General features: G+C 32.4%; 1 protein-coding gene across 2 annotated transcripts in view; it reads left to right on the forward strand.

Moving 5' to 3' along the window:
- Window positions 1-3,945: 3,945 nt before the first annotated feature.
- Window positions 3,946-18,101, forward strand: part of LOC105318588 (serine/threonine-protein kinase TBK1) — a 36,460-nt gene continuing 22,304 nt past the window's right edge. Inside the window, exons 1-3 of one of the 2 annotated variants that reach the window (XM_066081338.1) lie at window positions 3,946-4,077; window positions 7,052-7,162; window positions 14,105-14,245. In XM_066081338.1, the coding sequence (XP_065937410.1) occupies window positions 7,052-7,162; window positions 14,105-14,245 (252 nt within the window). In that variant the 5' untranslated portion in view covers window positions 3,946-4,077. Of the gene's footprint in view, window positions 4,078-7,051; window positions 7,163-14,104; window positions 14,246-14,341; window positions 14,378-18,101 lie in introns of those variants that run through there. The other variant, XM_066081339.1, reaches the window with a different exon arrangement.

Below are 18,101 nucleotides of genomic sequence, written 5' to 3' on the forward strand. Positions count from 1 at the left end.
ATCAACTGTGCAAAGAAAAAATGTTGACTCGTTCATTACTCATCCTGTTATTACGGGTGTTGCTAAAACGCGGAACGAAAAACGGAACGGAATGGAATAAGGAAAATGTAATACTAGTATTATGTTATTTACTTGATAGATGTGTTAAACAAGCTAAAAACGATAAATTTTATGTTATTTTTGATATTGTTAAAACTGTTATCTACATTTAAGTTTATTTATTTAGAAAATGTATGGTTTTCTCAAAATTAACATCACATGCTCTGACCACTAGTCCCAGTTTATCAAACTGAACAACATATCCAGCTCTTTATTCGGATTAAGCTGCACGAATGAACAAACGTAGATAAACGTAAAGAAAGGTCATGCCTAAAATACTAGGAATAAGTAATCTAAAACGGTAGAAGATGTAGACAACGAACGCCGATATTAGAAGAAAGAAAGGAGACTTTGCAGGACTTCTAGAGCGTTAGTGATCCAATAAAACAATTCTGTTTTCGATTAAATGATCTTTAAAATAGCGAGACGAAAAGGTTAGCAAACAGATGTTGCGGCAAAACCTCGTAACAATGATAGTGGATGTTGTTCGTCGGTCACGCTTTTTATATAAATAATGCTATTAATAAATCTTTAAAATAGTATTGATCACTAAAAATTCCAATTGGATGAGAGTAAATCATGTTTGAATTTTTTAAAGTGTTAAATTCCAAGCAAGTTTCGAAGTCATGAAAAACACAACCAAACGCTTCAACCAACTGCCCTACACTATTATTCCAACAATATTACAAAAGGAAAATAAGTAGAAAGTTATTATAAAAGCTATTATTTATTCACAATGCGTGTACATTTTATTTTTCCGTTTCGTACTTTATTAAAGGGACATGGGGACGCACAAACCTATGATTTAACAAATGTATAGAATTTTTACAATATTTCTGTATACATGTATTTTATTTATCATATGAAGAGATGAACTTTTGAAAAATTACGGTGTTCAAAAGTAAATAAATCAGATTAAAAAGAGATAAATAGAACTAAGTATATATAGGGCCACCACATAAATATTGAGTCTCCCCTCCGCTCCATTGACACACAAACGCAGGGAAATGTAAATACTGCAAAAAAAATAGCTTGTGTCCAATCTATACTATATTTAAGCGATAAGCGTCGTAGTATTTTTCCGCTTTCCGTTCCGTTCCGCTTTCCGTTCCGCGTTTTAGTAGCACCCTGTTATTACTTGTCAAAAAACTTGAAGTAGCCCATTTTACGAAAACCCATCAGGGTCATTTTCTTAGACTATATTTGTGAATAAAAGGACATGTATAACTTTCGCAGTATAACGCGATTTAAAAGCATCAAAAGCAACATAAAATCGAATGCGTTTTAGTTTGATTTATTATAGATCTTCCATTTTCGTTGACATATACTTTTATAATGGCAAGTATAGTTATGTTTTTCTAAGATCATTTCCAAGTTTTCGAAGATAGAGGCCTCAACATATTGGCCTCACCCTAGAGCCCGAACCCCTAACACAGGGATCATGAATTTCACAACTTTGGTAGAGGTGAAAGTGGAAATCATAATCATGCATTTAGTTTTTAACAAATATATATGGTAGTAGAGAAGATTTTCTAAGATTATTACATTTTTACTATATGGCCATATTGGCCCCACCCTAAAAACTGAACCCCTGACACATGAATTTCACAATTTTGGTTGAGGGTTTCATGGACATCATAATCATGCATTTAGTTTTTAACAAATATATATGGGAGTAGAGATAGTTTTCGAAGATTGAAAACATTTTAACTATATTGCCATATTTTTTGCATATTTGGCCCCTCAAAATGCATGTAAATAGCAAAATTAAGTTCATGTGTTTATTGTGTCCATAGCCTTAACGAGAGAGAGAGAGAGAGAGAGAGAGAGAGAGAGAGAGAGAGAGAGAGAGAGAGAGAGAGAGAGAGAGAGAGAGAGAGAGAGAGAGAGAGAGAGAGAGAGGGGATTTCTGTTGAGAAAAAAGAAGTATACGAATTAAACTTCACAAACACAGTATATCAATCTCTAAATCAAACATCACAAACAGTGTATAATACTTCATTGTTAAGTATGCTTCCTTTCTCTTTACATGAAATCAAACATCACAAACAGTGTAGAATACATGTACTTCATTGTTAAGGTACTTTTTTTTAGACATACTTTTTTTCTTTTTGCTAGAAATCAAAACATCACAAACAGTGTAGAATACTTCATTGATAGGCGTGCTTCCTTTATCGTTACTTGAAATCAAACATCACAAACAGTGTTACTGTGTAGAATACCAGAGACATAAATAACATGAGAATACTTTATTGTTATTCTTATCTTGGAAGGAACAAGTGGTGCACCTCGCGCGTTGATTTGATTAACAGGGGTAACCCGTGGACTTGGACTGAAACTACATGCTGGATTCAATCACAATGTACTATATTCTTTTGTGGATACTAATTTTATGAATATATAATATTAGTATATAAAACGTTGCCCAGCTCTTGCCACGAGGAGGCCACCCCAATAAAGAGCCATAATTTAGGGAAATTTGGAAAAATAAAAGCCGAAGGTCCAAAACAATAATTAGAATTATTTCAGTATATCTTTGTAATTGAAATGAGAAAACTAGTAAGATCCTCTGTAGAGTTATTGTAAACAAAATGAAAGATGCAGTGCATAAAGTTTTACGGGACGAACAGACAGGTTTTAGATCCAACAGTAGCTGTACTAACTAAATAGCAACTCTAAGAATAATTGTGAAACAATATGTCGAATGGCAGTCATCACTGAACATAAAGTAGATGGGTGAATAAGTCGTGTAAAATGCCCATATGAGGAATAAATAGATACTGCAAAATTAAAATATGTGATAAATTAAAAAAAAATAATTAAAAACAATGCAACTATATTTAACGTAACATCGATGTTTTTTCAATAAGTATGCCAAAGGTACTAATTTTAATGGTTATGATACATACAGAGCAACCCCCTACCCCAAGAGAGAGAGAGAGAGAGAGAGAGAGAGAGAGAGAGAGAGAGAGAGAGAGAGAGAGAGAGACCGGTGTGTAATTTCCCACTTTTAAAATTTAATGGTTTGACTATATGCAATATCTACGTAAATTTTTTAACTGTTTATTTTTTTCATTTCATTCCTTTCTATTTAGTTCAAAATGTCCTATTGTTTATTTCCTCCTAGATAGAATGTTCTATCGTTAAAATGACAGATATCCTACGGACCCGGTTTAACGATAGATTTCGTCCCATATACTCGCTTGGTAGCAAATAAAAATATTATATCGTGCTGTATCTCGCCTTAAATTTCATATGATTGGTCTTAATACCTACAATGTTGCTCTTTTATAATCACATATTACCACACAGTTAAATGTTTTTGCAACAAAATCACTGCCACTTTTAACATCATGTTTGAACACTGTTAATACAATTTGTTTTATTCATCTCTTATCCTGCTAATTAAGAGAGCTATAATATTCATAATTATTTATAAAAATGTTATTAAATTGTTCCCAACAGTTACGTTCATTTAATTCATCATGATTTATCTTTAATTCGTCTGAATAACGGCTAACAACCTCATGAAACAAGTAATAAGATTAGTAAAAATGATTTTATTGTAATTTATATTTTTCTTGAATCGCCTTTTGAATCGCCATTTGGGTCTTTTTTTTTCTTAATAACGGCTAACAGACCCATGAAATGACTAAAACAAGTAATAATATTAGTAATAAGGATTTTGTTATAATTGTTTTCCACTTTAATCGCCATTTGGGTCGCCATTTGGGTCCATTTGGGTCGCCATTTGGGTCCATTTGGGTTCATTTGGGTCCATTTGGGTAAATCGACGCATCGCTCGGGCCTTTCCGTGTTTTGCCGAGCCTGCCGGAAAGGCCCGAGAAGTTGCGATTGTGAGCACGGGGTAAAAATAGTGGTGTGTCCTGAACGGATGTTGTTAAAATAATTTTTAGAAACATTAACATTTAACAATAATGTAGTCAGTACTGTAGTGTTTTCAATTGTTATAAGTAGGTAAGTTTTAACCATCTTGATCACTTTGACCATTTTCATATATATTTTTTATATTTTCATTTCACTGAATTTTACAGATGCATAGGTCTATGCATGAATTTCTATCAATAAACCGTTAAATGTTGGAAGAGAGAGAGAGATATATATATATATATACACGCTATATACCTTATATACCCTATCTACATATGCATCTCATTTACTTTTTATTTGATTTTTTTTTAATTAAAAATAATTCTCCTGAAAATCAACTACGAGCATCAGGGTGTTTTATTTAACTTTTTGAATACATAAAGTTCTTTAAATTCATTTTTCTTGCTCTCGCAAGAGCATGAAATTGTTAGCCATGTGCAATTTACACGGAATTGTAGGTACAATTGTACTGACGAAAAATTCAGTAGGCTAAAAGGAGCATTAGTTCGAGTTTTCCCTCGCTCAGGTGCTGTTCTTGGGGCTCAATTGCAGTGCTTGCTGATATATTACACATACCTTTTTAAGGGATTCCTGTAAAATGTGAAACATGATAGAAATGAAACCTACGGTAATGGAAATCTAGTACCAAAACAAAACCTTATACTGAAATGAAATCAAATCGAAACAAAACAAAATCGAAAAAAAACAAAATCTACAGAAATAAAATGAAATCAAATCAAGCGAAATGAAATTAATGTTAATTGATATATATATGTAACCATTTAAATTTTAAATATGCTACATGTATAATAAAGTTTTTATTTTTTAAGTAACTGGTCAGACATTACGAGTCTTTGTTGAAAAGCAATGAAAACATAGAAAGAGTTTGTTCATTTCATCACTCCCTGCCCCCTCCTGCTCCCACATACCCCCCCCCCCCCACACACACACACACAGTGGGTTTCAAGGCCTATGTTGCGGAGGGATTTTTATGTACAAGTATCAAATATAAAATTTCCAGTAACCACATTTTGAATTGCGTCACCAGTAAAATAAAATGATGTACATGTAACATCTCTTGATATCAGGCTGTGAAAATAAGATTTGTCTCCCCTTTGATATGGTCATCAGTTCACTGGGACAAGTTAATGAAGCAGTCTGTTGGTATGCATCAAATACTGTTTGTCTTGAAAAGCAAAAGCATGTGTCGCAACTTAATTTATCTGAAACGTCCGTGGACCAGTTGCAATTTTACCATATTATTACTCCAAAAATTTCTAGTCCTTGCTTTTATTTTACTTTTTATAAAAGTGTGTCATCTGATTTAGTTTGGTTTTAGACAATACAGCTAAACAAGAATCGTCAGGTCCTAAAGTCTGATTTTGTGTTTACAAGTATGATTGTAGATGGATTGTAGTAAGAAAAATACAAAAGTGATACTAGTAATGTTAAGTTTATCTCAACATTTAAATGATGTCTTTAGTCTTTCACACTTTGGTGAATCATGCGGGATATGATAGCGGCGACTTTCATTATGCAAAAAAATATATACCCGCGGGTTATGTAAATTTTTCTGCAATGATTGCTACCTTCATACCTGCATGAATCATCAAAGAAAGCATTTTATTGTGTATATTTACATCTTTCTTTTAACAAATTAGTAAATTGATTGTTAAAAAAAAAGTAAAATGAATTGAATCATTGTTTAATGTACATCAGTACTTTCACTAAAAGTAACAGCCAATTTGCCTTCTATCGGAATTTGAGTCTGACATCATCATAATTATATCATGCAGTTGGTGATTTTCTTAGGATGTTGTATTAAGGTTTCAACCAATCAATAAACAGGGTATTGTGCAGATTTCAGTCCTGTCAGTTTTTACAGAGCTATAAATTGCCACCAATTTTCATAAGAAATACAGGAAATGATTAGCATGGATGTAAATATATTAAGTAACAGTTAAAAAAAATTTTTATATTGCTCAATTTGATTTCATATTGTTTATGTAGTTTTCGTTTCGTTTTGGTTTCATTTCAATTTGGTTTCGTTTCGGTTGGTTTGGTTTCATTATGGTAGGTTTCAGCTGGTAGATTTTGTGTCATTTTACTTCTTTTTTATTTTGTTTCACAATTTAAATGTACCACTTTTTAACAGTTAAGATGCCCAAGATATGCATTGTATTGGTGGTGGTTGCACATATTTTGATAGGACCTCATAAGTTATTTGTGTGTATGTGTGTGTGTGTGTGTATATATATATATATATATATATATATATATATATATATATATATATATATATATATATATATATATATATATATATATATATATATATCTCTATCTATCTATGAGATTGATCAACCCAATATATTTCCGTAGTGAGTCAGTAACTAACCTAATAAGTGTTTTGTTTTTCCCGAGGACTATGAAGCGACATATTTGTTCACAAATAGCAATGATCTACGCAAAGCAAGGTTCAAGATGCTTAACATTTCGTCCAATTTAACTCATTTAAACTCTTCAAAATTTTCAATCTCACCTTTCAAATACTCTTTTAAAACCTTTGCTTCACCCATGTTTACTTGCAATGTTTTGTTGTTATTCAATTTTAAATGTTTTCTCCCTTTCTCTGCAGAGATTTGAGCAAATTTCGACACTGCCATTTTGTTCTGCTCCAGACAAAACAATGTGACGTCAATATTCTAAGGGCAACTACTCTAATTTTAAAGAATTTCAAAGGGCAACTACTCCAAATACTTTAAGAACTTACGGCATGCGGTTTATGTATTAAATACTATAAAATGTCGAAATGAGTAAGGGAAGCGTCGGTCGATGACGGCCATATTGCCTCATATTATTTCTCACCGAACAAATATAGAGATATATGAGGCAATCACGTGCTATGTTTAAACCAATGAAAGTGTTACATTTCAGTCCGAGGGAAAACAAATATATATATATATATATATTTTATATGCTATATATTATAAAGCTGCACCAACCACATGACTGTTTTTGTCAACAATAAATGAATTGATCATACGTGTTCATGTTTCAGATGACGGCCACATCAGCACATATCTGGCAAAGCTCGGAGAAATATAGATGGAATACAGGGGATGTTCTCGGTCGTGGGGCAACCGCAGTGGTCTACAAAGCCAGACACTTAGTATGTTGATATGATGATGCATATTTTAAAATAGCATCTGTATTTTACCTGGGAAATAAATACTGTATTGTGACCAACATAGCAACTCAAACAGATTTGTATATTCATAAACTTATCTTAAGAGTTGAGACAATATCCATTATCTACATACACAATAACACAATTGTATATCAATAGGTCAATTTGAACAAGAGGCCCAATGGGCCACATCGTTACCTGAGCAACACTGGCTTTATATGGGCGTTCAAAGGATATTGTGCCATGTGACCCCTCAGTAGATTAACCAAAAATGAATATCCGAATTTTCACTTATTTTTGCATATACTTAATCTTTGACATATTTCCTTTATGGAATACCATTTTTACCGAAAAAAAGATCATATGCAATATAAATAACTAAATTTTCAGTTGGTGTTCAAGGTTAACTTCCAGTTCTCTTTATTTTAGCGCCACACCCCTCCCCCATCACTTTATAAAACGATTAAAATACATGAGAGCATAATTAGCCCTTAATTTTTGCAATTTATATTTTCCTTCCCATAAGGATAATTTATGCTAAACTACATTGAATTTGACTCAGTAGTTCTTGAGAAGAAGATTTTTTCTACAGTTTCGAGGTTTCTCCGCTTTGAATAAAGATCGATCTTTCATTTCTGCAATTTATATTCACCTTACCATAAGTATGCTTTGTGCCAAATTTAGTTGAAATTGGCCAAGCGGTTTTACAGAAGAAGTTCAAAATGTAAAAAGTTTAGAGACGGAAGGACAGACGGAAGACGGACAAAACGCGATCAGAGTAGCTCACTTGAGCTTTCAGCTCAGGTGAGCTAAAAACAAAAACAATTACATGTACAATAAACAAAGCAAATTCTTTGTCATGCTAGAGTGTTTTATTTTGAGTACATTTTGTAATTGTTTTGAAGTTGCCATGACACCTGTTGTAAATATTGAAAGCATAACAGGCATTTAAAACATTTGTTTTACAGACATCTTGGAATAACATCATATCATGCATTATTATATTGAATTTGTATATCATTCACAATCGGTCTGATTAAAACTGCCCCCTTTTCCTTACAATCGTCAAGGTCTGACATCAATAAGAGGTCATCTTCACATTTCACCCTCTACATTTGCATATACCGGTAATCTAAATATATACAGTACCAATCAGACCCAACCTAACAGAAAGTAAACTCAGACTAAACCCTGGGTCTACTTAAGGTTTTACCCTGGGTTTACTAGAGTGGACCGAGATAAAACCCCAAGTAAACTCAGAGTAAACCCAAAGTAAACACATGCAGAGAGTAAACTTTAATCAGAAGTAGACCCATGAGGCAGATGCTACATGTGTATTTTGAATATAGAAGGAGTGGGAATTACAGGCAGTAAGATAATTAAATAAAATATGGGTCTGCATCACGTTTCAATGTTTAAAAAGGACCCCAAAAGCAAACTGAGTAAAATGAAAGTAAACCCCAACTTGACCCAAAGTAAACCCCAAGTGGACACAAAGTAAACCCCAAGTGGACACAAATTTTCAAAAAGTAACTCGTAGTAGACCCCAAGTAAACCCTGACAGTAAACCCAGGGTTTAGTTGGGGTTTACTTTGGTGTTAGGTTGGGTCTGATCGGTACTGTACCCTGGCCATCCAATCACAGTGTTTTATGAGAGATGTAACTCTTCAATACTGGAGATTACATAGAAAACAAGCATGAAGTATTTTTTCAATCTCCTTTTGCAATAGATTTTCTAAAGCAGGGAAAGCTCTGATTGGTCAGAAGTAAAGGTCGTGTGAAGAAGACCTCATATCAATGTCTGTCAGACCCTGACGAGTATAAGGAGAAGGGGGATGGTTTTAATCAGACTGATTGACAATGAACTATAATGATTGTTAATATCATTTGAAATTTAAGTTTATGAACAAATATTTAGAATAGAACATGTCTTTGGATATATAAAGAGTTGATTGTCCTTTTTAAAAGATGTACTGCTATAACAGCAATATACATGTATATGTTATTTATTCATAACACATGCAATATAGTTCACACATTTTGAAAGTTAACCCAATTTATAACAACACAGTTTTCAAAATATCAATCATTGTTATTTGATATATACATGTAGGCACATGTACATCTTTATTTTTAGCTCACCGAGACGAAGTCAAGGAGAGCTTATGCTATACCCTCGGCGTCGGCGTCGGCGGTGGCGTCGGCGTCGGCGTCCGGACCTGGTTAAAGTTTTTGTTGCAGGTCCTGTATCTAAGCTATTACTTGTCCTATCTTCACTAAACTTGCATGGATGATGCATCTGGACCTACTTATGGACTTGAAAGACTTGGATGCTGAATCTGGGTCCTAAATTTCAGATGCTGGAGGAGGAAAAGGTTGTTGGACCAGGTTAAAGTTTTTGTTGCAGGTGTCCTTTGATAGCAATATCTTAGTTACTGCTGGTCCTTACTTCACCAAACTTGCATGGATGGTGTGTCTTATGATACTGATGCACCAGACAGGCTTAAGTGCTGAATCTGAGCTATAGGTTTCGGATGCTGGAGGAGGTTAAGGTTTTTGGAGCAGGTTAAAGTTTTTGTTGCAGGTGCCCATTGATAGCAATATCTAAGTTACTACTGGTCCTAACTTCACCAAACGTGTATGGATGATGGGTCTTATGATACTGATGCACCTGACAAGCTTGAATGCTGAATCTGAGCCATAGGTTTCTGATGCTGGAAGAGGTTAAGGTTTTTAGAGCTGATTTAAGTTTTTGTTGCAGGTGCCCTCTGATGATTATATCTTAGTTACTACTGGTCCTAACTTACCAAACTTGTATGGATGATGCGTCTTATGATACTGATGCACCTGACAAGCTTGAATGCTGAATCTGAGCCATAGGTTTCGGATACTGGAAGAGGTTAAGGTTTTTAGAGCTGGTTAAAGTTTTTGTTGCAGGTGCCCTCTGATGATGATATCTTAGTTATTACTTGTCCTTACTTCACCAGACTTCCATGGATGGTGCGTCTTATGATACTGATGCACTTGACAGGCTTGAATGCTGAGTCTGAGCCATAGGTTTCGGATGCTGGATAAAGTTAAGTTTTTTGGAACAGGTCACATGTTTAATAGATGATAGTACTTTTTCAAATTTGCATAGTTGATTTAACTGTAATATGAATGAATGGCAGAGGTAGCTTCAGATGCAGAGCTTGATCTCCATTATCAAGGATGCTAAAAAATAAATCTTAGTTATTACTGGTCCCTACTTCACCAAACTTGAATGGATGGTGTGTCTTATGATACAGATGCACCTGACAGGCATGGATGCTGAATCTGAGCCATAGGTTGCGGATGCTGGAGGAAGTTAAGGTTTAAATTGCTAGTGCCCTCTAATGATGATATCTTAGTTATTACTGGTCCAAACTTCACCAAACTTGCATGGATGATGTGTCTTATGATACCAATGCACCTGATGCGCTTGAATGCTGAATCTCAGCCATAGGTTTCGGATGCTGGATGAGGTTTAGTTTTTTGGAACAGGTCACATGTTTTATAGATGATAGCTTGCATAGTTGATTTAACTTTATTATAAATTAAACGCAGAGGTTGCTTCAGATGCAGAGCCTGATCTCCATTATCAAGGATGCTAAAGAAATCTCCCACCTCACTCAAACCTGCTCGATAGATAGATGTGTTTGTTGATAAATGATATAACATGATTCCTATGATAAAGTATTGTATGATATGAAACAATATTGTTTGATATGATACAATATGATCTCATATGTTATATTATAAAAAGTTATACATTACGATATGATATTGTATCAATTTTTTTGATATTTTATGATATGATATTGTGATGTATAGAATTGTATATAATGATACAATATTGTATAATATTATATTGAATTTTTAATTTTTATTTTATCACATGATACAATTACATAAGATATTGCAAAATATTATATTGTATCCTATGATACAATATTGTATATTCTATAATATTGTATCAGACAATATTGTATAATATGATATTGGTTTCTGTAATATAGAATTATATCATATGAAATTGTATTATATGATATTGTAATATTATATAATATTGTATCATACGATATTGTATGATATGATATTGGTTTATATGATATATTATCATATCACATAAAATTGTATAATATGATATTGTAATATATATTATTGTGTCATATGATTCAATATGTATAATATAATAATGTATTTTATAATATTTTACTTTATCACATAATATTGTATCATTTGATAAGATACAATGTTGGAATCAAATTATATATATTGTATTATATTTTATGATATTGTATTATGTGATCAAATACAATAAGGTATAAAACAATACAATGTCATATCATACGTTACAATATCATATCTCAGTATTGTTTATTATGGTATTTAATTGTATTATATGATATTATATAATATATTATAAATATGACATGATGCAATATTTAATTTTATATCATTGTATTGATTAACATATGAACATATGATTATCATAAAAAAAATTTATCAGATGATATACGATATTTTGTCAAAACAGAATCCATGAATATCCAAGATCATAAAGTATGATTTTCATATAAAATGATAAAGGTGGTCTTATGAAGGTGATGTCTCATAAGGGTGATGCTCCGTCTCGGTGAGCTTAGTAATCTATGATTACCTATGTTTTACATCAATAATAATATCATGTAGCAGTGATAATTAAAATACATTATTATAAAGCCTTCCATAAAATCATCTGGAAGTATAACAGCAGTTTATACATGTAATAATCATGTACAAATGCATGATGAGATGGATATAAAATTAGATAAAAAGACGGATGTTCAAGATCATGAATATAAATGGAAACTTTATTATGATTTTTGAATAATAAAGTTAACATGTCTTTCAGAAATAATCTACAACATGTCTGTACCAGTTTGGCAGTCTGGTCTTCTCTTCATTGTGTTTTTGAATAATATCTTAAGACTGCCGTCAAGCATAATAGGAATCAGCTATGATAACACATGTAATAAATTAGTTAGGCAACATTGATATCTTTGCAGTTAAACTGTGCAATCTGACACTTGACATTTTTAAAACTAAGTGAAGATCATTATCAATGTTACTTTAAGATTGTAAAAACACTTCAAATCTGATCTTAAGAGATATGTTGATTCTTGTTTAAAGGACTTAAAATTTAGCGTGCATGTACATGAAGCATGAGGATGGTGTTTTTAGCAAAATAACCTTGTACTTTGATTCAGTCGTGCATTGTAAATTAAATGTCTCATATGTTATCATGATTATGTTGAATCATGTTCAAGTTGCTGTGCAGACTGCTTATAAATTTGTTTCAATTTTTGTTTATAAAAAGCTTTAAGGGAAGGATACATTACATAAGAGTAAACATGCAGTCTAAATGATCTGCTTTTAAAGGAAAAGATTTTTCATTTGGAAATTCATAAAATTCTGTCATTATTGTCAAGTTCTAAATTAAAATACATGTATTCAAAACACATTTTAACAATTTATATACAGCTTGCTTACAATTATAAAGCTGTACGTATGAATTTTGCTTCAATTTCAAGAAAAAGGTGGTCATAATACCACATACCACTTTAGACATTCAGGCGCGTAGCTGCCTTCACACAAGTACGCAAGGGCATATAGAAGGAATAAGGAATCATTCTTTGAGTATTATGAGGTGATAATTTTGGTCGGGGCGTGATCAAATCCAATAAAGCCCGAAGGGCTTTATGATAGATTTGATCACGCCCCGACCGAAATTATCACCTCATAATATTCAAAGAATGATTCCTGATTACTTATATTTATATAATTTTAAGCCATCGTACAATTAAATCTTTAACTATAAATAAGCAAACCCTGCCGGCGCCTCAATTTGGCGTCATTTGTATTATGGGTAATTATAGTACAAAATCGATACGTAGTGTTATCACAGACAAAGACACTGGATGATGTAAATATATACCGTTACACATCATTCTCAAAAATAAAAAAAGAAACAAAGAGTGAACAATAGAGAGCGATTATATCCAGAAAAAATTGTTTGTTAACTTGTTAACTGTTTCAGTTTTTGTTAACTGTTTCAATTAGTGTCATTTGGTAAAACCTAGGAGCTCCCGGGGGCCTTCCCCCTGCAGGATATGTACTTAAAAATTTGGTAAAACCCAGGAGCTAGCTCAATGGGCTGGGCCCACACTAGGGCTTTGCCCTGGACCCAATAAGGACCTCAAGGCATCCCCCAGATCCCTGACTGTTTTTTGCGTACACTTCATTTCCATTCTGGCTACATGCCTGCCATTATATTGAATGATATAAGAATATCCTTAGTTAATTCATGATTGCTTTAAAATGAAAGTAAGATCCTTAGTGTAAAATAAAATGTTTTACAGTAAGATTAATCTCTTGGTAATTCATATACATGTATTAAATAAGGGTCAATTTTAATATTTTATTACATTTTAAGTTTCAAATATAAAACTATATAAATTTGTATGCGTCTTTTAATTTAATAAGATTTTTTTTTATGTGACTTATACAGACAGCAGATTTAAGAATTCAAAATATCATCATTTTAATGTTTAGTTATTATAATCATAATTTATTATTTTTTTTTTCAGACAACAGGGAACATCTTTTACAGATAACTGATTAAAGATGCCATCACTTTTAGGTTTAATAAATCAATTTTATTTTATTTTACAGACAACATGGGAAGTCTTTCACAGACAACAGATTTAAGAATTTGAGATACCATCACTTTAAGGTTTAATAAATTAATTTAATTTTTCTTACAGACAACATGGGAAGTCTTTTACAGACAAAAGATTTAAGAATTTGAGATACCATCACTTTAAGGTTTAATAATAGAATTAAGTTAATTTTTTTTTACAGACAACAGGGGAGGTATGTGCTGTGAAGTTGTTCCACGACCGTGTATCCCAGCATTACGCTGCTGTACCACATCGCGAAATAGAGTTACTCCAGCGACTAAAGCATCGGAACGTCATCTCTATATATAACATCGAGAGAGAGGTAAGAATCGGAACATCATCTCTGTATATAACATCGTGAGAGAGGTAAGAATCTGAACATCATCTCTATATATAACATCGAGAGAGAGGTAAGAATCGGAACATCATCTCTATATATAACATCGAGAGAGAGGTAAGAAATGGACATCATCTCTATATTTAATATTAAGAGAGGTAAGAATTGGAACATCATCTCTATATTTAACATTGAGAGAAATGGCCTTGGTATTAAGAATTGGAACGTCATCTCTATATTTAAAATAGAGAGAGCTAAGAATGGGAATGTCATCTTTATTTTTAACATCGGGAGAGAAATAAGAATTGCAATCTGATTAAAATCAGATCCTTGATCCTCTCCTTGTTTTTCTAGTAGCCACAATAGAAAAACCAGGAGCGGATCGAGGATCTGATTTTAATCAGATTGATAAAAATTGGAACATCATCTCTCTATTTATAAAACATCGAGAGATATGTAAGAAATATTGGAACGTCATCTCTATGTTTAACATTAAGAGAGAGAGAGAGAGAGAGGTAAGAATCCGAATGTCATCTCTATATTTAATAAAGAGATGTTAAAATCAGAATGTCGTCTCTACATTAAACACCAAGAGAGATAGGAAAGAACTAGCAACTGAAGCATTGTAACATAATATCACTAAAAAAGAGATAGAATTCAACGACTGAATCCCCATATTTAACTTTTAAATTAAAAAAGAAGGCAAGAACTGAGGACTGAAACAGTACAATGTCATCTCTATATTCATCTTTTAAAATGAGGATAGAAGTTGCGTCATAAGCATTGTTAAATCATTTCTTATTTTATTAAAGCTTTTTTTATTGAGGAAAGTAAACCAACAAGTTACTCAATTCAAAATCGTCACAAAATAAACTATGCCAACATCTCAAATTAATGACTGCCAAGAATATGCCATCGTAAATCCAATAAATCCAATACATTCAATGAATTTAATATGCCACCCAAGGAAAATTTCATTCCAATAGATTTACTGAATTATTTTAATATATTCATTTAAATTCACTTTATAAGGTCCTTCACACACACTTGGGAAAAGTTCTTCATTTACTATAAATCCATTCTTCTAAATTACTTAAAGATATGGATTTCAAGCATGTGCTCAACTTGTAAATGACGGAGAAAATGGAGTTAAAAAATTTACTTTTTAAATTTTACCCCTATTCTTGAAACTAAAAGTACATGGTGTATTCTAACTCAGGACTCAGGACTTGTACGTGGGTTGGTTGGTCAAAGCAATACCCATTGCGCCACAGAGATAAATTGCACCACAGAGATAGACACCAATGTTTGGCAACATAATCTGTATCATAATGCGTTAATATCACCATGTTGTGCCCCCTGTCATAAGAAGTAGAAGTCACGGGGTGTCATGGATCCTTAAAGAAATAATGCCAACATATCAGTCATATTAACAGGCAAGAAAATCCAACATTTATGATCTCAATGGATTCATTGAGTTTATATGCCTGATCTTGGTAGAGATATGGCTTGATCGGCTGGATCCCCCAGATATTTGATATGACTTCTAAACCAAATCTTGGGACAGTCCTTCATAATAAATTCATGTCTAAAAATTTGATTTTGGGTTTGATTGAGCAACTTTTGACAGAGTTATGCCCCATGGACTTTGAAAAATTCCAATTATTAGCAGTTTCTGTTCATTTCCTTCACAGAGGTTGCACCTTTTGCAATGAAATTTGATATGCAGATTAATTATATATGAATATATAGGTCAAGTTAAATTTTGGGTACGATCAAGCTATTTTTGACAGAGTTATGCCCCTTGGACTTTGAAAAATTCTGATTATTTGCAGTTTTTGTTCATTTTCTTTTCAGAGGTCTTCAAGGGAGGGGGGATTAAGTGTTTCACAAATATTTCTTGTTTAAATTGAATTTCCAATTCCTTATCCTTTGAATATGATTCTCCAACAATTTATACAGCTGATATATTTGTTTTGATTCTGCATTCATTTTTGCTCACCATTGTCGGGAAGCTTCATGCTGGTGCACAGGATGTTGATATAAAGCTTTTAACTGACTCAACAGTTTAAAAAAATATCAAAGCAAACATATTTGCTGGATAAATTGTTGGAATAACCCTTTTTAATGGAGATGAATTCACCAATGAATGGTAATGATAACTGAGCTTTAAAATTATCGAGACACAGGACATCATGATTTTAACCATGACAAGTGACCAAAGTTGAGATTGAATTTTGCATATCGAGACTTGAAGCACTGTTCTGAGATTCAGCGAAGGCATCAATCGACCAAACATCAAGCCGAGCCAATTCTCTACAGAGATGAGTTTTTGCAAAGTCTGTGAATCACTTGAAAATTTATCATGAGAATATACCAACTTATGGAATCAGATTCACAGAAAAGAATTCTACAAACACAGTGATTCAGAGAAATTTTCCTTTCTTTACATTCAGGAAAGAAGACAGGCAGTCTGATTAAAATCAAACCTTCCATTAGCTCCTTCATTATCTGATGGTCGCGGCCATCAAATAATAAATGAGCTATTGGAAGGTTTGATTTTAATTAATCAGACTGAGAGGACATATATGCCAACATTGTGAGTGAATCAGATTCACTAAACAGAAAATCAGCATTATGTGATTCTGTTTAAGTCACTGTCACTAGAAAATACGCCAAAATATTATCAGTTATCTTTAAGGAATGAATTCAATATTTATTTGTTTTATACGATATAAAATGGTTTGGGGCAGTCTACGCTGTATAAACCGTAAAGCGGTTTATAAAAAAGCTTAAACTGTTTCAAACCATTTTATATCGTATAAAACTAATAAATATTGAATTCATTGCTTATGATTTAATTTTTTTACTCTTCATTGTATATAAAAACGTTCATTTGACCTTTAAAATGACGTAAAAGTGCACAAAATTCAAACGTAACGTCAGGCGTATTGATACGATTTTGACGTTAGTCTTACTTTGACGCAGGCAACATTCTTTATATGATATAAAATAATTTTTTAACCAATCAGAAAGCGCATTACAACCAGAATTAAATTATTTGAAAATAGAACCCAATACATGACGGTTCGCTAATACAATTGCATTGTAACAATAAAAAAATTAACATTTTAACTTGATTTACAAAATGAAATGAAAAAAGTTTCGGCAGAAATTACTGTATTCAATTGTAAATATTTACATTTGGAAATATATTTCCTTATATGAACCTATAGAATAACGAAAACGTTCAATTCTGTATGAATTACTTTTTTATGACGTCACAATGATCATAGCATGTGCTTATCCCTTGTCCCAGAATAATTGTAAACATAAAATCTAGGTTATTTTAACAATTCTGAACAATTTGCCTTTTATAAACCTAAATTTAAGTAATAAACAGCAATGTTAAAAAGTTCACCGGGATATGAACTTGGTTGGTACGTGATCAAATCTTCTGAGAAGCCTTTGGGCTCTACAGGATTTGATCCTGTGACCAGTATGCCTACACTTAGAATCAGTTTCAATCACTGATTAAGATAATGTGACAACATATGAATTCAGACGAGTACAAATCACAATATTTGATTAATTGTCATGGATTCAGATACACATGTACCAGTAAAGAGAACATGCCAACTTAATTTAAATCATTTCGATTCATAAAATACAAAATGCAATATTGAAATAAGGAAGTTAATGTGATTCGATCAACATTGTAAATCCTTAATATTTAAATGAAACATGCAATGTAAAAATCAAAATAGCTAAGGTTAACTTCCTTGAAAGATTAGATGTGTCAAATTTAGATTGTTTATTGGTAGTTGGTTTGACTGAACCA

This window comes from Magallana gigas, chromosome 4, assembly GCF_963853765.1.
Source record: "Magallana gigas chromosome 4, xbMagGiga1.1, whole genome shotgun sequence".
Taxonomy (NCBI): Eukaryota; Metazoa; Mollusca; class Bivalvia; order Ostreida; family Ostreidae; genus Magallana; species Magallana gigas.